Here is a 22178-nt window from a genome sequence, read left to right on the forward strand (position 1 = left end):
CAGCAACTCAATGCATAAAAGCATGCGGACATGGTCAAGAGGGTCAGTTGATGCTCAGAGCAAACATCAGAATGGGGAAGAAATGTGACCTAAGTGACTTTGACCATAGAATAATTGGCGCCAGACGGGGTGATTTGAGTATCTCAGAAACTGCTGATCTTCTAGGATTTTCACACGCAACAGTCTCTGGAGCTTACAGAGAATGGTGATGTTGAGCTAAACAACAAACATCCAGTGAGCAGCAGTTCTGTAGGTGAAAACGCCTTGTTAATGAGAGAAGTCAAAGGAGAATGGCCAGACTGGTTCAAGCTGATAAGAAGGTGACAGTAACTCAAATAACCACACCTGACAACAGTGGTATGCAGAAGAGCATCTCTGAACACACAATATGTTGAACCTTAAAGTAGACAGCCTACAGCAGCAGAAGACCACATACATACACGCAGTTGGCACTTTATTAGGTTCAGGAGGTACTGAATAAAGTGGTCACTGAGTGTACTTATTAAAGAAACTCCCTTATTTGTACTCAGTGAATTTTGCCCCACCTAAACCCCTATCCTATTAATAGAAGGACTATCCAATGGCCTGGAACTCCTGTTAGTCTGGGATTGCAGAAGTCCCAAGGGTGCTGGTTTATCAGAGTTTTACTACATTCGTGTCATGCCCTTTCTGTTTAATGGGTTGTCGGTAGGTAAGGAGGGATTATCTTTCTACAATGTAATAAGTTAATCAAAAGCTCTTTTTAGTGGCAGCATTAAAGTTAACATTTAATAGCAGGCAAAAAGGAGCAGAAATTCAAATCTATTTGGAACACTACTTGAAAAGAGTTCACAAGAATGAACCCAGGAATGAAAGGGTTAATGTGTGAGGAGGTTTTGATGACTCTGGGCCTGTACTTGCTGGAGTTTAGCAGAACAAGGTGGAAACCCACAGAGTCACGAAGAGAACCTACAAACTCCTTACAGGCAGCTGTGGGAGTTGAACCTGGGTTGCCTGTACTGTAAAGCACTGTGCTTACCACTATGCTACTGTGCTGCCCTTCAGTTGTCCTAGCTTTGATTTTTACTTTGTTATTGTCAAGTGGCTCAATGCCACTCTGGGATGGCGTTCCAGTCTACTGGTCAGTGTTGACCATAGATGTGGCATCCTAGCTCTCTGGGTGATATGTAAGCCAGGACAGTACCATATGGAGAGCGAGCTGTTGCCCAGGCAGCAGGCTCCCCGTCTCCATGCAGCTGATGAATCCAAAGGAACGGCAGAGATCGATACAGTTTGGCACCAGCGGCATTGCTGGAGTTGCCAGTCAATGTTGAGCTCAACTCCAACTCTGGATCTTTCCTCGACATTTACTCCCGAAGCCTTCCCCATGAGTGGGTATAGCCACGAGGCAGCGGAGCTTTGAGATCAGAGTTCTCCTTCTCCTAGATGACCTGTCAACTACGGCTAACAGCCCCATCTGCCCAAAGCAACTGGTTTTAAGACACCAGTAGCCCACCTTTGTCACCTTGTCCTGTCAGTAGAAACAGTTCTGCCGGGTTTAGTAGCTAAGCCACATGTGAAGGCCAGGAGCTGGACTTGGTTGTCAATTTGAAATGCACACCATAAGACCATAAGACATTAGAGCAGAATTAGGCCATTGAGTCTGCTCCACTATTCAATCATGGCTGATCCTTTTATTTTTCTCCTCCTCAACCCCAGTTCCCAGTCTTCTCCCCGTAACCTTTGATGCCATTTCCAATCAAGAGCTTATCAATCTCTGCCTTAAATACACCCAAAGACCTGGCCTCCACAGCTGCTTGTGGCAACAAATTCCACAAATTTATCACCCCATTGGGAGCATTTAATAGTGAGTAGGAACTTACCTACCTCCCTCGACTATGACAACCTTGAGAAACCTCGTGCCCTCTAAGATCCCAAATATAAGATTTAGATTCAACTTCATTGTCATTGTGCCGAGTACGGATACAAAGCCAATGAAATACATTTAGTATCTGACCAGAAATGCAAAGAATAGTGTTATTTACAAAATAACTGTGAATAAAAAAAGTGCTACAGCACACAAATATAAAAGTACTGAGACAGTACAATATGGGTGCAATACTGCTTAGCGCTGTGATGTGAGGTTCAGCAGGGTCACAGCCTCAGGGAAGAAGCTCTTCCTGTGCCTGCTGGTGCGGGAGCGGAGGCTCCTGTAGCACCTACCGGATGGGAGGAGAGTAAAAAGTCCATGGTTAGGGTGAGATGCATCCTTGATAATGCTTTTCACCCTGCCCAGGCAGCGTTTATGGTAGATGTTCTCAATGGTGGGCAATAGTGTGCCGATAATCTGCTGGGCAGTTTTCACCAGATGCTGGTGAAAAATAAAAGAGATTCTAAATAAAAGAGATTCAAGATTCAAATTTATTTATAATTTGTACATCAAAACATACAGTGAGATGTATCATTTGCGTTAACAACCAACACACCCAAGAAGGTGTACTGGGGCAGCCTGCAAGTGTCACACACATTCCAGCACCAAGATGGCCTGTCCATAATGCTCAGCAGAACAACACAGACACAACAAAACAAGCAACGAAACAACAACAGCACAACAAGCACCATTCCACCCTCCCATCCATGCACATACACTGCCCTCCAAGTCCAGGAAAGTCCACCTTCGGTCTCCAACCTCCAGCAGACTTGGGCTTGGACTCACAGATATTGGGTTTTTGTCTTTCTCCGCGGACTCACAGAGATTTGAAGACTCGGGGTCTAGCCACCAGGCCTTGACTTCTGAACTTCTAATTGGATCCTCGGGCCTCCTTCCATGGCTTCGACCCTGGGAGCCACCAATCACCAAACACTAGGCCTGAACAGATTAGATATGGCAAAGTTATTTCCCATGGTAGGGGAGTCTAGGACAAGGGGGCATGACTTCAGGATTGAAGGATGGCCATTTAGAACAGAAATGCGGAGAAATTACTTTAGTCAGGGGGTGGTAAATCTGTGGATTTTGTTGCCGCGAGTGGCTGTGGAGGCCAAGTCATTGGGTGCATTTAATGCAGAGATCGATAGGTTCTTGATTAGCCAGGGCATCAAGGGGTATGGGGAGAAGACAGGGGAGTTGGGATGACTGGAAGAATTGAATCAGCCATGATTGAATGGTGAAGCAGACTCGATGGGCCAAATGGCCTACTTCTTCTCCTGTATCCTATGGTCTTATGGAGCTCTGGACTCACTGAATACAGGACTCATGACTATTCCGGCCAACTGGCCTCGTCTTCCAGATTTTAGAGCAATTGATTTATTGGAACTTGCAGACAACTTAATCATAAAGCACCAGAATTTACTGAAAAGTTAAATTGTTAAGAAAAATTCATGTGGCAGTTATTTAAATGTTGAAATGAAGAAAAAGAATTTCTGGATGTATATTGTATACATTTCTCTCACATTAAATGTACCTATTGAAACCTACAGTATTGATTTACTGAAAAAAGAAGTTAAATAGTTCGATTAACTCACTGACTACCTTTGATGCCGTGATATTGAGTTAAGCTGTGCTGTGGTCAAATGACTTAAAACAAAATTGATATGGCCGTTAGTTTACTCATTAAGCCGCTGAGAGAGGTAAGGGGGGAAGTTGCAGAGGCCTACCATAATCAACGATGTATTCAGAGAAGATTCTTAGGAACTGGAAAATTACAAATGTTACACCCTATGTGTAGGCATAATTTAGTTAAGTACAGTTGGATCGGGTGATTCTTATGGAAGTCAAGAACGACGCATAAAACTTGTTGCTTACAGCCATTTATTGAGTGTTATAAGATCAAAGAATGAACAGAGGGAAAAAATAGAAAAACCAGTCTTATACAAAAACCAGTTCAGTCTAGAAAAATAACAAGACATTCCAGTGATAACCAGTAACCTATGAAAAAGCCAGATTCAAGTGGCGTGATACCTGCTGCAGAAAAACTGAGAAGCTTCTAGAAAAATTCAATGAACAATTACAATTACTGGAAAACTCACTGAACAATTACACAATGGTGATTATATAAAAGTACAAGCAAGCAGAGAAAAGATTAAACTGCAGAAAAATAACAATTTGACACTCTAATCCAACAGTACTGACTGATCAGTTTAAATATAGTGGTGGGAAAAGTTGAACAAAATAGCAATCTCTTCGACAAGTATGGTTTGATTGCTTGTAATTGTAACCGATAGATTGTATCTAACAGTCTTGATCAGGTTTTCCATGAATTAACAGAGAGTTAACAAACAGGATACATACTTTCAATAGGTTTCAATAGGTACAATTAATGTCAGAGAAATGTATACAACATACATCATGAAATTCTTTTTCTTCGCAAATATCCATGAAAACAGAGGAGTGCCCCAAAGAATGACTGACAGTTAAATGTTAGAAACCCAAAACCCCCCAGCTCCCCCTCCCATAAGCAGCAGCAAGACAACGCCCCCCTCCCCCAGCAAAAAACATCGGCACCCCGCCCCCCCCCCCACCGAGCACTCAAGCATGCAGTAAAGCATCAATAAAGCTACAGGCTTGCAGTACCCCAAAAACTACTTGTTCACCCAGTAATTTAACATACCACTCTCTCCCTAATAAGGGAAAAAGAGGTGTTCCCATTTCACAGCAAGAGGGGAGACATAAAACAACTCGCTGATTTATGGTGTTAAAAGTCTGTTGTGTCGCTTTTTCTGAGCTCTGTGCCCAAAGAACTCGGGTCTCTGGGCACACAGCCAGTGCACTGCTTTCGATCTTCCGTCTCCCACGATGCATCAGGCGGCGGCACCAGCCTCAAATCAGCCCGTCTCCAGAGCCACGAAAATCCGGCACCCTGAAGGCGCACTAGTCTTCCAGGCCGCGTCCTTGGCATTTCGAAAAGTGGCCAGTTGTGAGACCCTTTTCCACAAAGAACCGAAGTCAGCATGTAACTCCTGGTCAGGGTCTTCAAAAAAAACCTTGAAGGGGGAGAAAACAGAGATTTCAAAGATAGAAATAGAGCTGTTTCCGAAGATGCAGGCAAAGGAATCGCCGTTAAGCACCATTATCCTAAGCTCCACCACTTCAGGATGTTATCTAAACCCGTCGAAGGGCTTTAGATAAGGCTATAACATACAGGAGCAGAATTGGGTCATTTGGCCCATCGAGTCTGTTCTGACATTCTACCATGGTTATTTATTATCCTTCTCAACCCCATTCTCCTGCCTTCCCCCCATAACAATTCACGCCCTGATTGATCAAGAACCTATCAACTTCTGCTTTAACTATACCCAATGACTTGGCCTCCACAACTGCCTGTGGCAACAAATTCCACAGATTCACCGTAAGGTGCCACACACCAGGGGCAACATAGTAGCATGGGAATTGATGTAACACTATTACAGCACCAGGGACTTGGGTTCAATTCCACTGCTGTCTGTAAGGAGTTTACACGTCTTCCCGGTGAGAGCAAGGGTTTCCTCCACATGCTCTGGTTTCCCCCCACATTCCAGAGATGTATTGGTTAGTAGGTTAATTGGTCACACGGGTGTAAACGGGCAATGGGGGCTCATTGTTCCAGAAGGGCCTGTCATCGTGCTGTACCTCTAAATAAGTAGACTTGTGATTAAGCCTACCACCACCATCTAGGCCATGCTTCCTGCTACCACCATTGGGAAGGAGGTACAGAAGGTTTAGGCCCCACACCACCAGGTTCAGGAATAGTTATTACCCTACAACCAGCAGGCCCCTGAACCAGCACAGATAACATCACTCACTTCAACTCTACTGCCTCCACAGCCTATGGACTCACCTTCAATGACATATGTTCTCCGTATTATTTATTTATTTACTTGCACAATTTGTCTTAACAGCAGATTGATTGTTTCCCGGTCTTTACGTCGAGTTTTTCATATATTCTATTGTATTTCTTTTTTCCCTGTGAATGCCTGCAAGAAATTGAATCTCGAGGTAGTATATGGTGCCCAATATGTACTTTGATAATAAAGAATGTTTATATCACTGTTCTCTATCTGCATTGAATTCTGTGTTGCGTGTTTATTAAGGTAGTTAGTCACATGGGCGGGGGCGTGGTAAAAGTGAAGGGAATAAACTACATATTCGTGCTTTGCTCTTTGCAGTTTAGTTGAGTACAGTTTGGTTCTGGGGACTGCCGGCTGTCGTATCTTTTGTTGACCGCTTAATTTTTTTGCTTAATTGCATCGCTTCAAGATATTTGTTTTTGTTAATAAAGGTTCGAATACATTTCTTCGACTTTTGGAACATCATTACTGGAGTGATTGGAGGGCACGTCGTACAAGGATAACAACCCACGCTAGGTTACCAGCAGCAGCAATTGGTTTTGTTAGAACAGTCACTTTGAGACTAGTGATGGCGTCTGTCTGTCTCGAAGGACAATGTTCTTTTTTTGGCACTGGTGCAACCTCTCCAGGACACAAGCTTCGGCGGAAGGTATGGAGATCCTGAGATGCCCAGTCGACAAGGTCCCCCTCTCGGCCTCACCAGTGTAGTCCAAAGGAAAGCTTACGGGGCAATACGTTTGGCACCAGCTTGGCTGCAGGAGCTGCCGGAAGAATGTTCAATGATGTCCAGCTGCCTAGGGGGCTCCACTCCAGATTTTCTGTCTGAGTTTGCTCCCGTTGCCTTTGTCTGCCCTGAGGCTGCCTACAATGCAGTGGGGCTATTTACCCGTAGCTGGGGATCTGGTTCATGAGCACCAGGGTTGGTGGGCCTGCGTGCTACGTTCAGGGGCCAGACTGCCTCCCCATCATCTGTAGTTCAGCCTGAGTCCAAAGGGAGCTCAGTTTAACATCTTTTAACATCCTTTAATATCTGCCAGACGATGCTGAAGATGTTCTACGAGTCTGTGGTAGCCAGTGCTATCATGTTTGCTGTTGTGTGCTGGGGCAGCAGGCTGAGGGTAGCAGACACCAACAGAATCAACAAACTCATTCATAAGGCCAGTGATGTTGTGGGGATGGAACTGGACTCTCTGACGGTGGTGTCTGAAAAGAGGATGCTGTCTAAGTTGCATGCCATCTTGGACAATGTTTCCCATCCACTACATAATGTACTGGGTGGGCACAGGAGTACATTCAGCCAGAGACTCATTCCACCGAGATGCAACACAGAGCGTCATAGGAAGTCATTCCTGCCTGTGGCCATCAAACTTTACAACTCCTGCCTTGGAGGATCAGACATCCTGAGCCAATAGGCTGGTCCTGGACTTATTTCATAATTTACTGGCATAATTTACATATTACTATTTAACTATTTATGGTTCTATTAGTATTTATTATTTATGGTGCAACTGTAACGAAAACCAATCTCCCCCAGGATCAATAAAGTATGACTATGACTATGTTTCTGTGTGTCGCCAGTGAGGAGGCACTACATGAGGCTTGCTGTAGGAGAGGCTGTGTACCAGCAGGGAGAGACTCACACATTCAGCTCTCCTGTTTGCGAGACTGCTAGCCAGCGGTGGAAGCTGAAAGCGAGAGTGACAAGCACTACCCACTACACTACCACACTAGACGTGTCACAACAACCATTTGACACCTTGACATTAAAGCTGAATAAATGTAGTCCGGTAGAATGGTTACTTGGACCACTGGCTTTCTAGAATATGTATCAATGATGCAGACTTGCACATATAATTGCCACATTTGCAGAAGACACAAAACTTGGGGTGGGGGAAGCAGTGAGAAGGAAGCGGAAAGATGCCGGAATGAATAGGTGGGGGGAGGGGAAGCAGGATAGCTAGCAGGTGATAGGTGAAGCCAGGAAGGTAGGAATGATAAAGGGCTGGAGAGGAAGGAATCAAATAGGAAAGGAGAGTGGACCATAGGAGAAAGCGAAGGAGGAGGGGACCCAGCTGGGAGGAGGGGTGGGGGGGGGGCTGAGGGGAAATTTGTTTTCACTTTGACATGAAAGAGTCTTTTTCTATTAATCAGTGTAAAACAAAGCCAAATTAAGTCCGCTGTGATTCAATGTTGTAAAACAATAAAACATGTAAACTTCCAGGGGGGTGGGGAGAGGGTGGATTTTTTTTATAGGCACTGTATACTTAGTTTGATAATAAATTTACTTTGAACTTTGAACAATGGAAATCATGTACCTTTATACATTGTTCTCCAGCCCATCCTAACTGGCTACAGACCTATCAATCGATTGCATACCTACCCAACCAAGTTGGTTCCTTAAGGTTGTCGTAGCCAGATTAGTGGGGCGGGGGGAGGGGGTAGTATGGATAAGCTTCATCTAAGTATTACCTGCTCCCAATGTCATGCATCTCAAATAGCCTCCACAGTCAAGTACAGCTCCAGTCCTTCACATGTGGCTTAGTTTCTACTGACGGGAGAAGGGGCAAAGAAGGGTTATTGGTGCCTTAAAACTATTTGTTTTGGGCAAATACGGCTTGTTAGCCGTGAGTCCTATGTTGAGTTCAACATTGATTGGCTACTCCTGCGACGCTGGTGCTTCCAAACTGTATCGGTCTCTGCCGTTCCTTTGGATTCATCACATAGAGAGCAATGTTGCCCTGGCTTGCGTATTGACTGAATGTAGACAGCTAGAACACAACATCCATGGTCGATCCTGACCAACAGGAGGCCTCTTGCCAACCAAGTTAACAATGAGGCTTCATGGGCTCTTTGTCAATTAATAGACAGCTCTGAGGCACCCCATGATGGTTAGCAGATCCCTGTACCAGCTCTCCCTTCGCCTGTAGTGCTCAGGGTTTCTTTCTCCTTATCTAGCATCCCATCTGGGGGGGGAGGAGAAGATGGCAGTGTGACGCAGTGCGCGCGGCCTCTCTGGTGAATGATATCTGTATTTGTTAAGTAGGGTACCGTGCACAATTCTGATTTGATGGAGACAGACGTGAGAAGCTCAGAGAAACATCTGGAGAAACTTCTGAAATGCCCACTTCGCTGCCGCTGCTACTGTGCGATCGAGAATCTCTGGAGGGGAAGGCCCCAAATCCTCGGCTTTGCCTATTGCCTGTGGCCGGGGCCGGGGTCGAAGTGCTCGGCAGAGATGGTGCTCGGTGCTCGGTGTTGGAGGGCTGGTTGGAGGCTCAAAGTTTTTGGATGGACTCAAGAGTCGGCTGTGGTCGGGTGCTTCCAGGGTGCTGCATCGGCAAGTTTCAGGGAGGTTCATGGCAGGGAGAGTTTTTCTTCCTTCTACCGTCTGCGTGAGATGATGGGACTTTCGAGAGACTTTGAGACTTTTTTTTACTGTGCCCATGGTCTGTTCTTTATCAAATTACAGTATTGCTTTGCACTGTTGTAACTGTATGTTATAATTATGTGGTTTTTGTCAGTTTTTCAGTATTGGACTGTCTTGTGTTTCTGTGATATCATTCTGGAGGAACATTGTATCATTTCTTAATGCATGCATTATTAAATGACAATAAAAGAGGACTGCGTGTCCTCATAATCTAATCTAATCTAACGTCAGTAGCACTATAGGTGTGTGGTCAAATCCCATAATGCCTTACATTTTGTCCACAGTTCAATTAAATCATAATATACTGTTCAGTTTGGTTCAGATCCCGGAACCCTTTTTATGGATCGTAGGGCTGCTTTTCCGTGTCTTGGGCCTCTGAGGCCTGGCGGAGCCCATCCCTCTCCAGGCCAGACCTCAGCTGATGTCCTCCAACTCGGTGGCTCACTCTGGTCTCGAATACATGGCCGATGTAGTTCTTCGGGGAACTCATCCGCCCTGACAAGTAACTTCGCCGACGAGGTCCTTCACCCTGTGGTGCCGTGTTAACACCACCCCGTCACGTCATTCAGCCACCAGCTGAAGCCGTGTACCAGGGTGTGCCACTCGGAGGCAGACGTGAGAGATTTAGGAGATGGGTGAGGACCAGGGATACCCATCCACCCTACAAGGTAGAGTGCAGCAGCCAGATGTGTCAAAGGTACGACCTCTATCAGGAGCCCTCTACATCCCAATATGCTCTACCTATGGTTATCATAATATCTGGCTAATGATTAAAGGCTAGCTTTATTTGTTCCATCTAGATCGAAACATACAGTGCAATATGTCGTTCTGTGACAATGACTGACGCAGACCTGTGCTGGGGGCAGTCTGCAAGTGTCACCACACGTCCCACACCAACATAGCATGGCCACAACTTATTAACCCTAACACGTACATCTTTGGAATGTGGGAGGAAGCCAGAGAATTCGGAGGAAGCCCACGTCATGACAGGGAGAACGTGCAAACGCCTCACAGACAGCGGTGGGAAGTGCAGCCCAAACTCCTAATCGCAGGTGCTGTAAAGCGATTGCACTAACTGCTGCTCGACTGTGCCGTCCGACGTATGTAGCTGCCCGTCCTAATGGCCAACCCTAACAACAAAGGGACTGATCAGGAACACAGGAGATTCTGCAGATGCTGGAAATACAGATCAACGCACACAACATGCCAGATGAACTCAGCAGGTCAGGCTGGAAGGGAATGAACAGTCAATGTTTCAGACTGGACCCTTTCCTCAGGGCGGGAAAGGAAGTGGGAAGAAGCCAGGATAAGGAGTTGGGGGGAAGCTATACAAGCTGGTAGGGTATGTATGAAACCAGGTGAGGGGAAGGTGGGTGGGTGGGTGGGAGAGGGCTGGTGAAGTGAGAAACTGGGAGGCTACAGATAAGGATTAGGATCAGCGAGTTGTGAACAGGGTACCTTGGCACCAGAAGCCGATGACACTTGCCCCAGCACAATCCTCAGACTGTGCTGGTCGTTGACACAAAATGACATATCCTACTGAACATTTCAATATATGTGTGAGAAATGAAGCTAATCTTTAAACTTTAAAGATTAATCTTTAATCTTTCATCACACAGTATGGATACAGGCCATTTTAGCCCATTGAATCCACAGTTCCTATCACTTACATTCAACCATTATTCTCCTACAGTCCTTTCAAATCCCCCCAAGTTCTGCCTGCACACTAGGGGCAATTCACAGTGGCCAGTTAATCCACACCCTCAACAGGCCTTTAAGATGTGGAAGGAAACTGGAGCATACAGAAGTGTGATATATATTCATTCTCTTTTTTGGCTCATTGGGTGTTTGATGATCATTTTTAATAGGGTCCATTGGGTTTCTTTGTTCTTGTGGCTGCCAGTAAGACAAATCTCAAGGTTGTATACTGTATACATACTTCAATAATAAATGAGGTCTGAACTTTGAAGATGGCCGTGTGTTCGGATACAGCGGCCCTTCGGAGTCCAAACAAGGATGCAATTGTTCATTCTTTACATCTGCTTTGTGATCGTAAGACACTGCTGGACATTGCAAGTACTGCAGAACTACCCCAGAAGAGAGTTGCTCTATAGCAGCAGAGCTGGACTCGTTGTGCACTACATTGCAACCTGCTTCAGCCTCCCAGGGCAGAAGACGCAGAGGCGATACGTGGAGCACGGTCCACCACATTGTCTTGAATGTTTTTATTATGATCACAAGACCCTGTTGGTAACGTAGAATACTGCGAGCCCACTTCACCGGCTCATTGGCCAGACTGATGGCGGGGGAGCTGCACGTTCTTGATTGTGGAACGGACCGGGCCCTTATGCTTTGGGCTCGCCTGTTGCGGAGCTGGGGAAGGAGACGCCAGAGTTGGCTGTGTGCTGCTAGATTCCGCAGTGGATTAGGGGCTGGCCCCTCCCATCAGTGCTGCCCTCTAGTGTTCGCCTCCGGGAAGACAAGCTGGTTTGTGTTCGTCTTGCGTGTGATGAGGACACCGTGCCCCAGTAATCTGCAGACCATGACACTCAGGGACTTGGGCTATAATTCTTTTTTTTTGCGACTGTATGTTTTTCTGCTAACATAATTACGTGCTGTGTGCTGTGTGTGACTGCTAGTACTATGTTTTGTATCTTGGCCCCACAGGAATGCTGTTTCATTTGACTGTATTCACGAGTATAGTGGAATGACAATTAAACTTGAAATGGATTTGAACTTGATGAGACTGCTCAAGTCAAATTTATTAAATTCCCCTTTGTAACCAGTGAAGTTTGCTATGGGATAAAATTCCACATGAATGGCCATCACAGATGAGGAAAATGATTTTTCAAGTGAATGCAGAAAATACAAAATTCCATTGTGAAAATCTGTTGAATTTAATTAAGCTTCTGCCAATATTTTCTTTAACTGGATTTTACTTCGATCTGAATTTCAGATGGCTGTGAGTTTCATCTTCAATTTGTCAAAAGAGGTATTTCTTATAGTTATGTGGATGAATCCTTCATTAAGTATTCAGGAATCTTGCATTAATTGAACATAAATGTTTATATCACCCATCCTAGCAAGGCTTAAGTAGAAATTATTTTAATCTTCTCATAAATTGTACTATTGTCCTCTCTTGCATTTGAGAGGACCAGAATATAAAAGCAAGGATGAAATGCTGAGGCTTTGTCAGACTGCACTTTAGAAACATTAGAAACCCTTTTTTGATAAGAACAGGCCATTCAGCCCAACAAAGCTTACCAAATTCCTACTCACATAGTCCATTGAAATAAACATTGAGCTTAGAGTTGAAAGTCTCTAAGGTAATACTCTCAACCACACAACGAGGTAGTTTGTTCCATGTGTCCACAATTCACTGTGTGAAGAAATGTCCCTGATGTTAGTCTGAAATCTCCCCTAAACCAGTCTCCACCTATGGCCCCGTGTCCTTAATGATGGATTAATTTTGAAGAAGCAGCTGGCATCCATCTTACTTATACCCTTAATGATTTTAAACACTTCTATCATGTCTCTTCTCATTCTACGTCTACTTAGGCTAAAAAGATTTAATTATTTCAATTTTTCTTCCTGCAGCCCTGGAATGAGACTAGTTACCCTTCTCTGAATTCTCTCCAGTGCCTTCACGTACCTCACACAGTATGGAGACCAAAACTGTACTCAGTATTCAAGGTGTGGCCTCACAAGTGCATTATACAGCTTAAAGAGAATGTCTAGACTTGAACTTTACTGAGCGCATTATATAGCCCAACATTCTATTAGCCTTCATGATTGCTTCTGTGCGTTGCCTAGATGTTGATAGTGATGATTCTACCAGGACTCCCAAATCGTTCTCATACAGTACACTTTTTAAATTGACACCCCATTGTATTTTCATATCTAATATTTCTACTTCGTACATGTAATACTTTATATTTACTTACATTAAATTTCATCTGCCATTTATTTGCCCACGTCTGGATTTTGTTCAGATCTAACTATATTGATTCTGCTGGCTGAATGTTATCAGCCCATCTCCCTAATTCTGTGTCATCGGCAAACTTTGTTATCTGCCTATCCAGATCATTAATGTAAATTAAAAACAGCAGCAGCCCCAAAACCGATCCATGTGGAACCCCACTTTTAACATCTAGGTGTGAAAATGATCCTCTCACCATAACTCGTTTTCTGTTTTTGAGCCAATCGTGCAACCATTCGCACAACTTACCCTGAGTCCTTACCTCCTGTAATTTGATTATTAACCTCTTATGGGGTACCTTGTCAAAAGCTTCTGAAAATGCAAGTAAATGATATCAACTGCTCCATTGTTATCATAATTTCAGTTGACTCTTCATAGAACTCTAGCATAATAGCAAAACCTGATTTCCCTTTTCTGAGCCCATGCTGGCTTTCTGCTAACATGTCTGTTCTGAAATTCAATTTAGTGGCTTTGGTTTTTACTGATATACTCTCCCAAAAAACTTGGAGACTAATAACACTATTGTTCCTAAAAGCTCCGGACTCAAAATTCTATCCTGATTGTTACAGAATATCAAAGCTAGACAGGCCTCCCTTCTTGTTGGTGCATTAACATACTGGGTCAAAAAACAATAATTCAATCACTTAATGAATTCACTTTCCTGTAATCCATTAGTCACTGGGTTCTCCCACTCAATATTTGGGAAATTAAAGTCACCCGTAACTGTAACATCACCCTCAGAACGTGCTTTTTTAATATTCTAATAGAGTTGTTTATTAAAATCATTATCAGCATTAAGAGGTCGATGTTATTCCTTTATCCGTATAGCTTTCAATTCTCACCCAGACATCTTCACTAAGTCTTTATTCTTCTCCTATTTAAAAGCCTCACATTTAAATTCTCTCTTAAGTACATGGTTATTCTTCCACCCTTACGATCTTGCCTATCTTTCCTAGGTATATCATTCAATATATATATGTATAATATATTCAATGTATATCATTCATCGCCAATCTTTGAGGTCAGCCAGGAGTATTGTGAGCAGTTTTGGGCCCCTTATCTATCTGCTGTCATTGGAGAGGGTGCCGAGGAGGTTCATGACAATACTTCTGGGAATTAAGGGGCTAACGTATGAGGGCTATCTCTGGGCCTGTACTTGCTGGAGTTTAGAAGAATGAGGGGAGATCTCATTGAAAGCCATTGAATATTGAAAGGCCTAGAAAGTGTGGATCTGGAGAGGATGTCTCATATTGTGGGGGCATTGAAGACCAGAGGGTACAGTCTCAGAATAGAATGAAGTCCCTTTAGAACAGAGATGAGGAGGAATTTCTTTAGCCAGATGGCGGTGAACCTGTGGAATTCTTTGCCACAGATGGCTGTGGAGGCCGAGTCACTGAGTACATTTAAAGCTGAGGTTAATAGGTTCTTGAGGGGGATCAAAGGTTATGGGGAGAAGACAGGAAAATGGGGTTGAGAGGGATAATAAATCAACCATAATGGAATGGGGAGCAGACTCAATGAACTGAATAGCCTAATTCTGCTCCTATGTCTACGGTCTAAATCAAAAATCTAGTAGGGTGCCATGCACAATCCTGATTTGATGGAGACGGACGAGAGAGCACAGAGGAACATCTGGTGAAACTTCTGAAATGCCTGCTTGGCTGCTGCCGCTACTGTGTGGTCCAGAATCTCCGGAGGAGAAGGCCTCGAGTCCTCAGCTTTGCTTGTTGCTTGGCGGCCGGGGTGGGGTCGAAGCGCTCGGCAGAGGATGGTGCTCTGAGAGGCTGTGTTGGAGGGGCTGGTCGGAGGCTTGAAGTTTTCGGACGGACTCAGAGTCCACTGCGGTCGGGTGCTTCCAATGGTGCTGCATCGGCAAGTTTGCGGCTCTTGGAGGTTCATGGCAGGGAGAGTTTCTCCCTTCTGCCGTCTGCGTGAGATGATGAGTCTATCGGGACTTTGAGACTTTTTTTTACCGTGCCCATGGTCTGCTCTTTATCAAATGATGGTATTGTTTTGCACTGTTGTAACTATATGTTATAATTACATGGTTTTGTCAGTTTTAATCTTGGTTTGTCCTGTGTTTTCTTGTGATATCATTAACATTGTATCATTTTTTAATGCATGCATTTCTAAATGACAATAAACCAGGACTGAGTGTCCTCATAATCTAAATATTTTTTTAAGCCATTCCCTTGACTAGTGATTGTGTGTGTGTAAGTTTTCAGTATGACAATTTTATATAATGACTATTAACACTCTACAGTAAAACTCTGATAATGCGGCTTGCCTACATTTTGCTGTCGTCAGACTTGTAAATTTTCCAGATTATTGGATGTTAATTCATTTCTTCAATATTATGCAATATTGTAAAACAAATTCTAGAGAACCCTGTAAGTTAAAGGGGAGACATTGCCTAGGTCATTTTGAAGAGAGCACAGGAACTAATTAAGAACCCAACAGCCTCCATTTCAAACATACCCAAGTACTTGGCCTAACTCTGCCATGGACCACTGTTAAAGAAGAGTGTTTGACATAGCAACCCAGACCCGTAAAAACCCAGAGATACACAAGTGGCACAGAAGCTCCAAAGATCTCACCCCTGAGGGAGGCAGGATCTTCGCCTAGAAGACGTATGAAGTCGCGCAGCGAAAGCAGCAGCCACAGGGCCGATCAGCCTTCGGCCCAGGACAGAGGACTCTGACGAGCTGCCTCAACCTGGGCCCCAGTGGGGGTGATGGGCTTTAGAAGAAGAAGAAGAAGAACGTTGGCTTGGCCTCCACAGCTGTCTGTGGCAATGAATTCCACAGATTCACCACACTTCCTACGCAAGGTTCAAAGGGTCATTTTATTATCAAAATATGTATGCAAAATACAACTCTGAGATTTGTCTTCTCCAGATAACCACAGAGTACAGAAAAACCATAGAAGTAGTTGAAAGAAAAGACATCAACTCCCCCCCGCAGAAAAGAAAAAGAAACAAAAACTCACAAACCCTAACCCCCTCCCTCACACAAAAAGTAACAAATCTCTCAAATAGAGAAACAGCAAAAGGAATGTCAAACCCCAAATTCCCAGCCCACCAATCAGCAAAAAGAAAGAATGGGTGAGAACACAAAAAAAGACATAGAACAAGAGGCCAATATGAACTACATTAGTTTGAACTACAGGCCAATCCATAAACCTCAGCTTCGGGGAGAGCAACCATTCGAATCCAGTGGTCTTTCCAAGAAGATCGACTTGAGCCCAGTGGCTCCTCTGAAGGAAGCAACTCGAGCCCTGCGGCCCCTCCGAGGGAATCGACTCAAATGCAGTGGCCCCTCCGAGGGGAGTGACTCAAACCCACGGCCTCTCCGAGGGGAGTGACTCAAACCCACGGCCCCTCCGAGGGAATGACTCAAATCTGCAGCCCCTCCGAGGGGAGTGACTCAAACCCACGGCCCCTCCGAGGGGAGTGACTCAAATCTGCAGCCCCTCCAATGGGAGTGACTCGAACCCAGCTGGCCCTCCAAGGGGAGTGACTCAAACCCACGGCCCCTCTGAGGGGAGTGACTCAAACACAGCGGCCCCTCCGAGGGGAATGACTCAAACCCGCGGCCCCTCCAAGGGGAGTGACTCAAATCCAGCAGCCCTTCCAAGGGGAGTGACTCGAACCCATGGCCCCTCCGAGGGGAGTGACTCAAACCCAGCGGCCCCTCCAAGGGGAGTGACTCGAACCCAGCGGTCCCTCCGAGGGGAATTACTCGACCTGCGGCCCCTCCGAGGGGAGTGACTCGAACCCGCAGCCCCCCCAACAAAGTGTGTATCTGTTTGGAGAACATGCAAATTAAAGTTGAACGACGGAGGGAGAAGTAAATGGATACAAAGCAAAGCCTTTGATGGAAATCTGAAATAAAGGTTCAAGTTCGAAGTTATCGTCCTTCATCTATATACATGTATGCAGCCAAACGAAACAACATTCCTCCCCATCAAGGTACACAGCACGGTACATATAACTCACACAAAACACATAAAGTAATAGTACCACAAATAAATAACAAACAATAAAGTATATTCCTGGAGATTGACATTTAGCATAAATTGTGTTGACAACACAAATTAAAAAGTAAACTTCAGGTATAATGCTATTGGTGCTTCATTCGTGATGATACCTGGCTGGTGGTAGGGAGTTCAGTAGTCTCACGGCCTGGGGAAGTTGTTTCCCATCTTAAGTGTCCCTGTCCTAATGCTGTAGTACCTCCTGCCTGATGGTTGGGGGGGGGGGGTGGTCAAAGAGACAGTGGAACAGATAGGAGGGATCTTTGACAACGCTGGAATGAGAGTGTCAGAAGTACTCAGCAGGTCAGACAGCAGCTGTAGAGAATGAAAAACAGAATTAATACCGCATGTCAATGTGCTTCAGCTTTAACGTAACAGCAAAAGGGAAGGATCAGAGTGGGACTGAGAATTACTCACTTTCCAGAGCATTGGGAATTAGACAACATCCATCGCCTTTCCTTCATTAACTTTCCTGATAATCTCCTCGAAAAGCTCTGTAGGATTGGCTAGACATGACCTACTGTGGGATTGGGAATTAACCAGTTTGCAGGGCATTGGGAATGAGTAGGTAATAGTTAATTTGGCCCTTTAAGCCTGTTCCACCATTCATGAAGGTAATGGTTTATTTCCTGTTGCAGCAACATTTTCCAAACCATCCCCACAGCCCTGATTTCCTTAATATCCAGATAGCTATTCTATCTAAAGGGTTCGTCTTTGTGCTTTTTGAATGTCTCACCACCACTGTGGCCTTGAATGTAATAGAACTGGCTGCAGGAGCTTTGATTTCAACTGTGGGAGTACACCATTGAAATGCAATACTGTGGGAACATGAAAGTTAGCTGAACACAGGGGTGGGACTCGTGAAGAATGGTGACAAATGATGAGTGGTTCTGATACGGTGGTTTGAGATGGTGCTACCTACTGCAACATTTTATAAGGGTTTAAAAGTAGAGCAGTTGGGGGGCTTGGGGGTAGATTTTCAAGGCCTCACTGATGAGCTGGTCATGAACCGTGGATCCAGAGGGAGGTCGCTGCAGTGAGAGGGATCCATGCACACCTAGATAAGTATTTATTTTATGGGGTGTATGGGGTGTTAGGGAGGGGTAGCTCCTCTGGTGGGAGAACATGTCGCGTCCTTTTCAGGGCGGTTAGTCCACCTTTGGTCCCCACCTGGCACTCAGCTCTCACCTGTGGTTCCCTGTAGCTGTTTGCATGCGACAGCGGCCACACCCCGGGCAACGGCTTTGACAAGCCAGCTAAACCAGGTGAGGGTAGCCGACGGGTCTCAAACCCTCGGTGAGATAGGGAGTTGTCTATCCCAGCATGTGAAGACAGACTCCGGCGGATTGAGCGGACGAGACCAATGGAAGGTCCAATGGTCAAGAAGGTGGTCTCTGCAAGCGTCGTGGAACGTGTAGAGCACGACTAGACACAGAAGATGTCCTGGTCATCCACTGCGCCTAGACCCATCTCCAGCCGTCTCGACTCTGTCTTGCCACTGGATCCAGAGGGGAATTGGGAAGAGAGAGTGAGGCTGACGCTGCGCAACTCTCCCTCACTTAAATCCAAATCACGCGCTAGTCTCCACACCATCATAATGATGTCGAGGTCCTCATCGACGTTGACGATGGACGAAGACTGAGATAAGTATTTTAAAACTTGCTCTGTTTTGTCCTAGTAAACACAGTCTTGTAGTTCTAAGATAATTGGAGTTTGTGTCTTTCTGTCTCACTGAGTCCAATCCAAGAACCTATTGTTTTATCAAAACGTCTTCCAATATCCACTTCTGAATGAACTCGATGAGTAAAACCTCACAGCCCTCCCGGGCAGAGATTCCCGAAGGTTCACCACCTTCCACGTGAAGACAGTTCTCACCTCAGTCCACATAGCCTACCCCTACAAAATGTACCTTAACTACACTTAGTAGACTCTTGGACAGCTATGTGAATTGGAAGGGTCTAGACTTTCCAATCCACATTTGGCCCAATCCCTCTAAACCTTTAGAGCAGGGTTTCCCAACCTGGAGTCCATGGACCCCTTGGTTCATGGTAAGGGTCCATGGTATAACGAAGGTTGGGAACTCCTGTTCTAGAGGGATATGGGACAAATATGGGCAATTGGGAGTAGCATCTTGGCCAACCAGGACCAGTTGAGTCAAAGGGACTATTTCCGTGCCTGACGAATCTACCCAATACATCAAATGGAGGAGAAGATGGCGGCGTGATGCAGCGCGCAGTGGCCTCTCCGGTGGTGATGTCTGTTATCTGTCACGGGTGCCGTGCACAATCGTGATTTGATGGAGACAGATGTGAGAGCACGGAGGAACATCTGGTGAAACTTCTGAAATGCCTGTTTCGCCGCCGCTGCTACGGTGTGATCCAGAATCTCCAGAGGGGAAGGCCCCGAGTCCTCGGCTTTGCTTGTTGCTCGGAGGCCGGGGTGGGGTCGAAGCGCTCGGCAGAGATGGCGCTCGGTGCTCGGTGTCGGAGGCTCAAAGTTTTTGGACAGACTCAGAGTCGGCTGCGGTCGTGCTCCAATACACTGGCAAGTTTGCGGCGCTTCTGTCTGTGTGAGATGATGGGGCTATCGGGACTTGAGACTTTTTTTTACCGTGCCCGTGGTCTGCTCCTTATCAAATTTCGGAATTGCTTTGCGCTGTTGTAACTATGTGTTATAATTATGTGGTTTTGTCAGTTAGTCTTTGTTTGTCCTGTGTTTCTGTGATATCTTTCTGGAGGAACATTGTATCATTTTTTAATGCATGCATTTCTGAATGACAATTAATGAGGACTGAGTGTCCTCCTAATCTAAAAAAAAAATGGTGATCCTTCACTCTGGGCTTCTTAGCCAGAGGAATCCCCTGCCTAGTAAGATTTTTAGAATTTAGTAAGTGTCTAGACTCTAGAGAATACAGACTCAGGCCATTAATTTCCTCCTCATATTGCAAATTCCTGCCACTCCTAGAATTCATCGAAGCAACACACACAGGAATTCATCCAGCTAGCATCCCCTTTACGGAGACTATTTCATACTATATCTGGACTGAAAGAGAGTAGACAAGGCCCTCCCAAGTCAGCAAATCGCTGGTAGCTCCAGAGTCAGGAGTTGCACGTGGGAAGGAGCAGCAAGATCCCTCTGGTTCATGAATCAGTGAGACCGGTGTTTGAGGCCTAGTTTTTGGGGTCTCATTGGTGGCGAGTCTAGAGTTTGAGGCCTAGTTTTTTGGTGATTGGTGTGCTCTGGGATAGATCGAATTGGAGGTCCAGAAATCGAGTCCTGAGTCTGTGTCCGCTGGAGTCTAGAGGCCTGACCTGGGGTTAAAGGTCTGTGTCTGTGCGTGGGTGTTATGGAGGAATGGGGCTTGTGTTTGCTGTTGTTCTCTGTTGCTTGTTGGCATGCTATGTTGGTGCCAGAATGTGTGGCAACACGAGCAAGCTGCTCACAGCGCACCCTCGGGTGTGTTGATTGTTAACGCAAACAATGCATTCCACTGTATGTTTTGATGTAGATGTGACAAATTATCTTGAATCTTTTTGAAAGTTAAGAGAAAATGAACTATGTACAATACTCCAGATGCAGGGAGCTCCAATATAATTAGAGCGGGGCATCTTTTGTTCTGCACTCAGATCCTCTTGTGATGAATACTAACATACCATTTATCAGCCTGCATGCTTACATACCCAGGAGCTTCAACTGTTTATTCCCCTCCATAGATGCTGCCTGACCTGCTGAGTTCCTCCAGCACCTTTCAGAATTTCTTGAGTTTACTATTAAAAATACTCTGCTTTTCTGCAACTGGCCCTCACGTTTCAATATAGTTACAATGCATGAGGCCATTCCGTCCATCAGGCTCACACCAGCTCACTACAATTGTCATAATTATCACAGTCTCACTCAGGTGCTTTGTCTTCCACCCTTTCAAAACATCTTATAGGCGGAATTTTCATCAAGCTTTTTTGTCATGAGCTACATTTCCTTATATGGTTCAGCGAGACTAATTTTTCTCCCCGACCACCACTCAACACACCCGGAACTCGGATAACCACGTTCTAGCGCACTTCCCAGCCAATCGGAGAGCAGCCTTTCTTCGTCGCCGCGGCCTGTCATTGGTGAGCGCGCCGGCTCCGTTGATTGGGTGGTGAGCGGAGCGAGGGTGGCCGCCGATTGGCTGTCGCCACCGAGCATGCGCCGTGTCACCTGATGGAATCAAAATGGCGAGGGTGTTGTTTTGATGAATAAGAGACTTTGTGTCAGGGGCAGGCCTCTCTTCACAGGCTGAAGGGACGAGAGTTGTCCTCTACCCCGCCCTCACACATCCTCCTCCGTCTTCACTCAAAGAGTCTGTGACAAACTATGCATCTTTGCTGAAAAGAATCGTGTTTTTCTTTTAACAAAAACGTGAAAAATATACTTAAAGAATGGAAGAACTTAGTGCTGATGAGGTGAGGAGAGCCCTCGTTGATTCATTCTTGTTTCTCATTTATTTAGAAAGCTGGTTCTTTTCGTGTGCAAACATAAATCCGAGTTAAGTGTCCAGATAAGAAGCTCATTGCATGTCCTTTTGTTGTTGAAATTTTTGAAGTCGACATTTGTAGGCCATTCTTCGGCAATTTCATCGTTTAAAAGGTTTTTTAAAAAAATAACTTTCAGTTTTGTTGTGCAACTCTCCTTTTAAAAAGTAATTCGTATGCAGCCTTATTTATAAGTGTAGGAACTTCAAACATACGTGCTGATGCGAAAGTGGGCAAAAACCTTTTCATAGTAAAGAAGTGATTATATATCTTCCGATTTTTGTGCGGGTTTGGGGAAAAATATACCGCTTGAAGAATTCATTCTGTGCATTGTCCAAACTAAATTCATTAGTTTCTTGTAGTTTTTAAAAAGCTGATTATACTTCTGACTTTTAGTCTACTGTTGTAGGCCCTTTAGTGTTTT

General features: G+C 45.1%; 1 protein-coding gene across 2 annotated transcripts in view; it reads left to right on the forward strand.

Annotated features, from left to right (window-relative positions):
- The first annotated feature begins 21456 nt into the window (after window positions 1–21456).
- The window catches only part of ube4b (ubiquitination factor E4B, UFD2 homolog (S. cerevisiae)), an 89559-nt gene continuing 88837 nt past the window's right edge, over window positions 21457–22178 (forward strand). For both annotated transcript variants that reach the window (XM_063033317.1, XM_063033318.1), the window contains exon 1: window positions 21457–21685. In XM_063033317.1, the coding sequence (XP_062889387.1) occupies window positions 21662–21685 (24 nt within the window). In that variant the 5' untranslated portion in view covers window positions 21457–21661. The remainder of the gene's footprint in view (window positions 21686–22178) is intronic.

Source organism: Mobula hypostoma, chromosome 25, assembly GCF_963921235.1.
Source record: "Mobula hypostoma chromosome 25, sMobHyp1.1, whole genome shotgun sequence".
In the NCBI taxonomy this organism is placed as follows: domain Eukaryota; kingdom Metazoa; phylum Chordata; class Chondrichthyes; order Myliobatiformes; family Myliobatidae; genus Mobula; species Mobula hypostoma.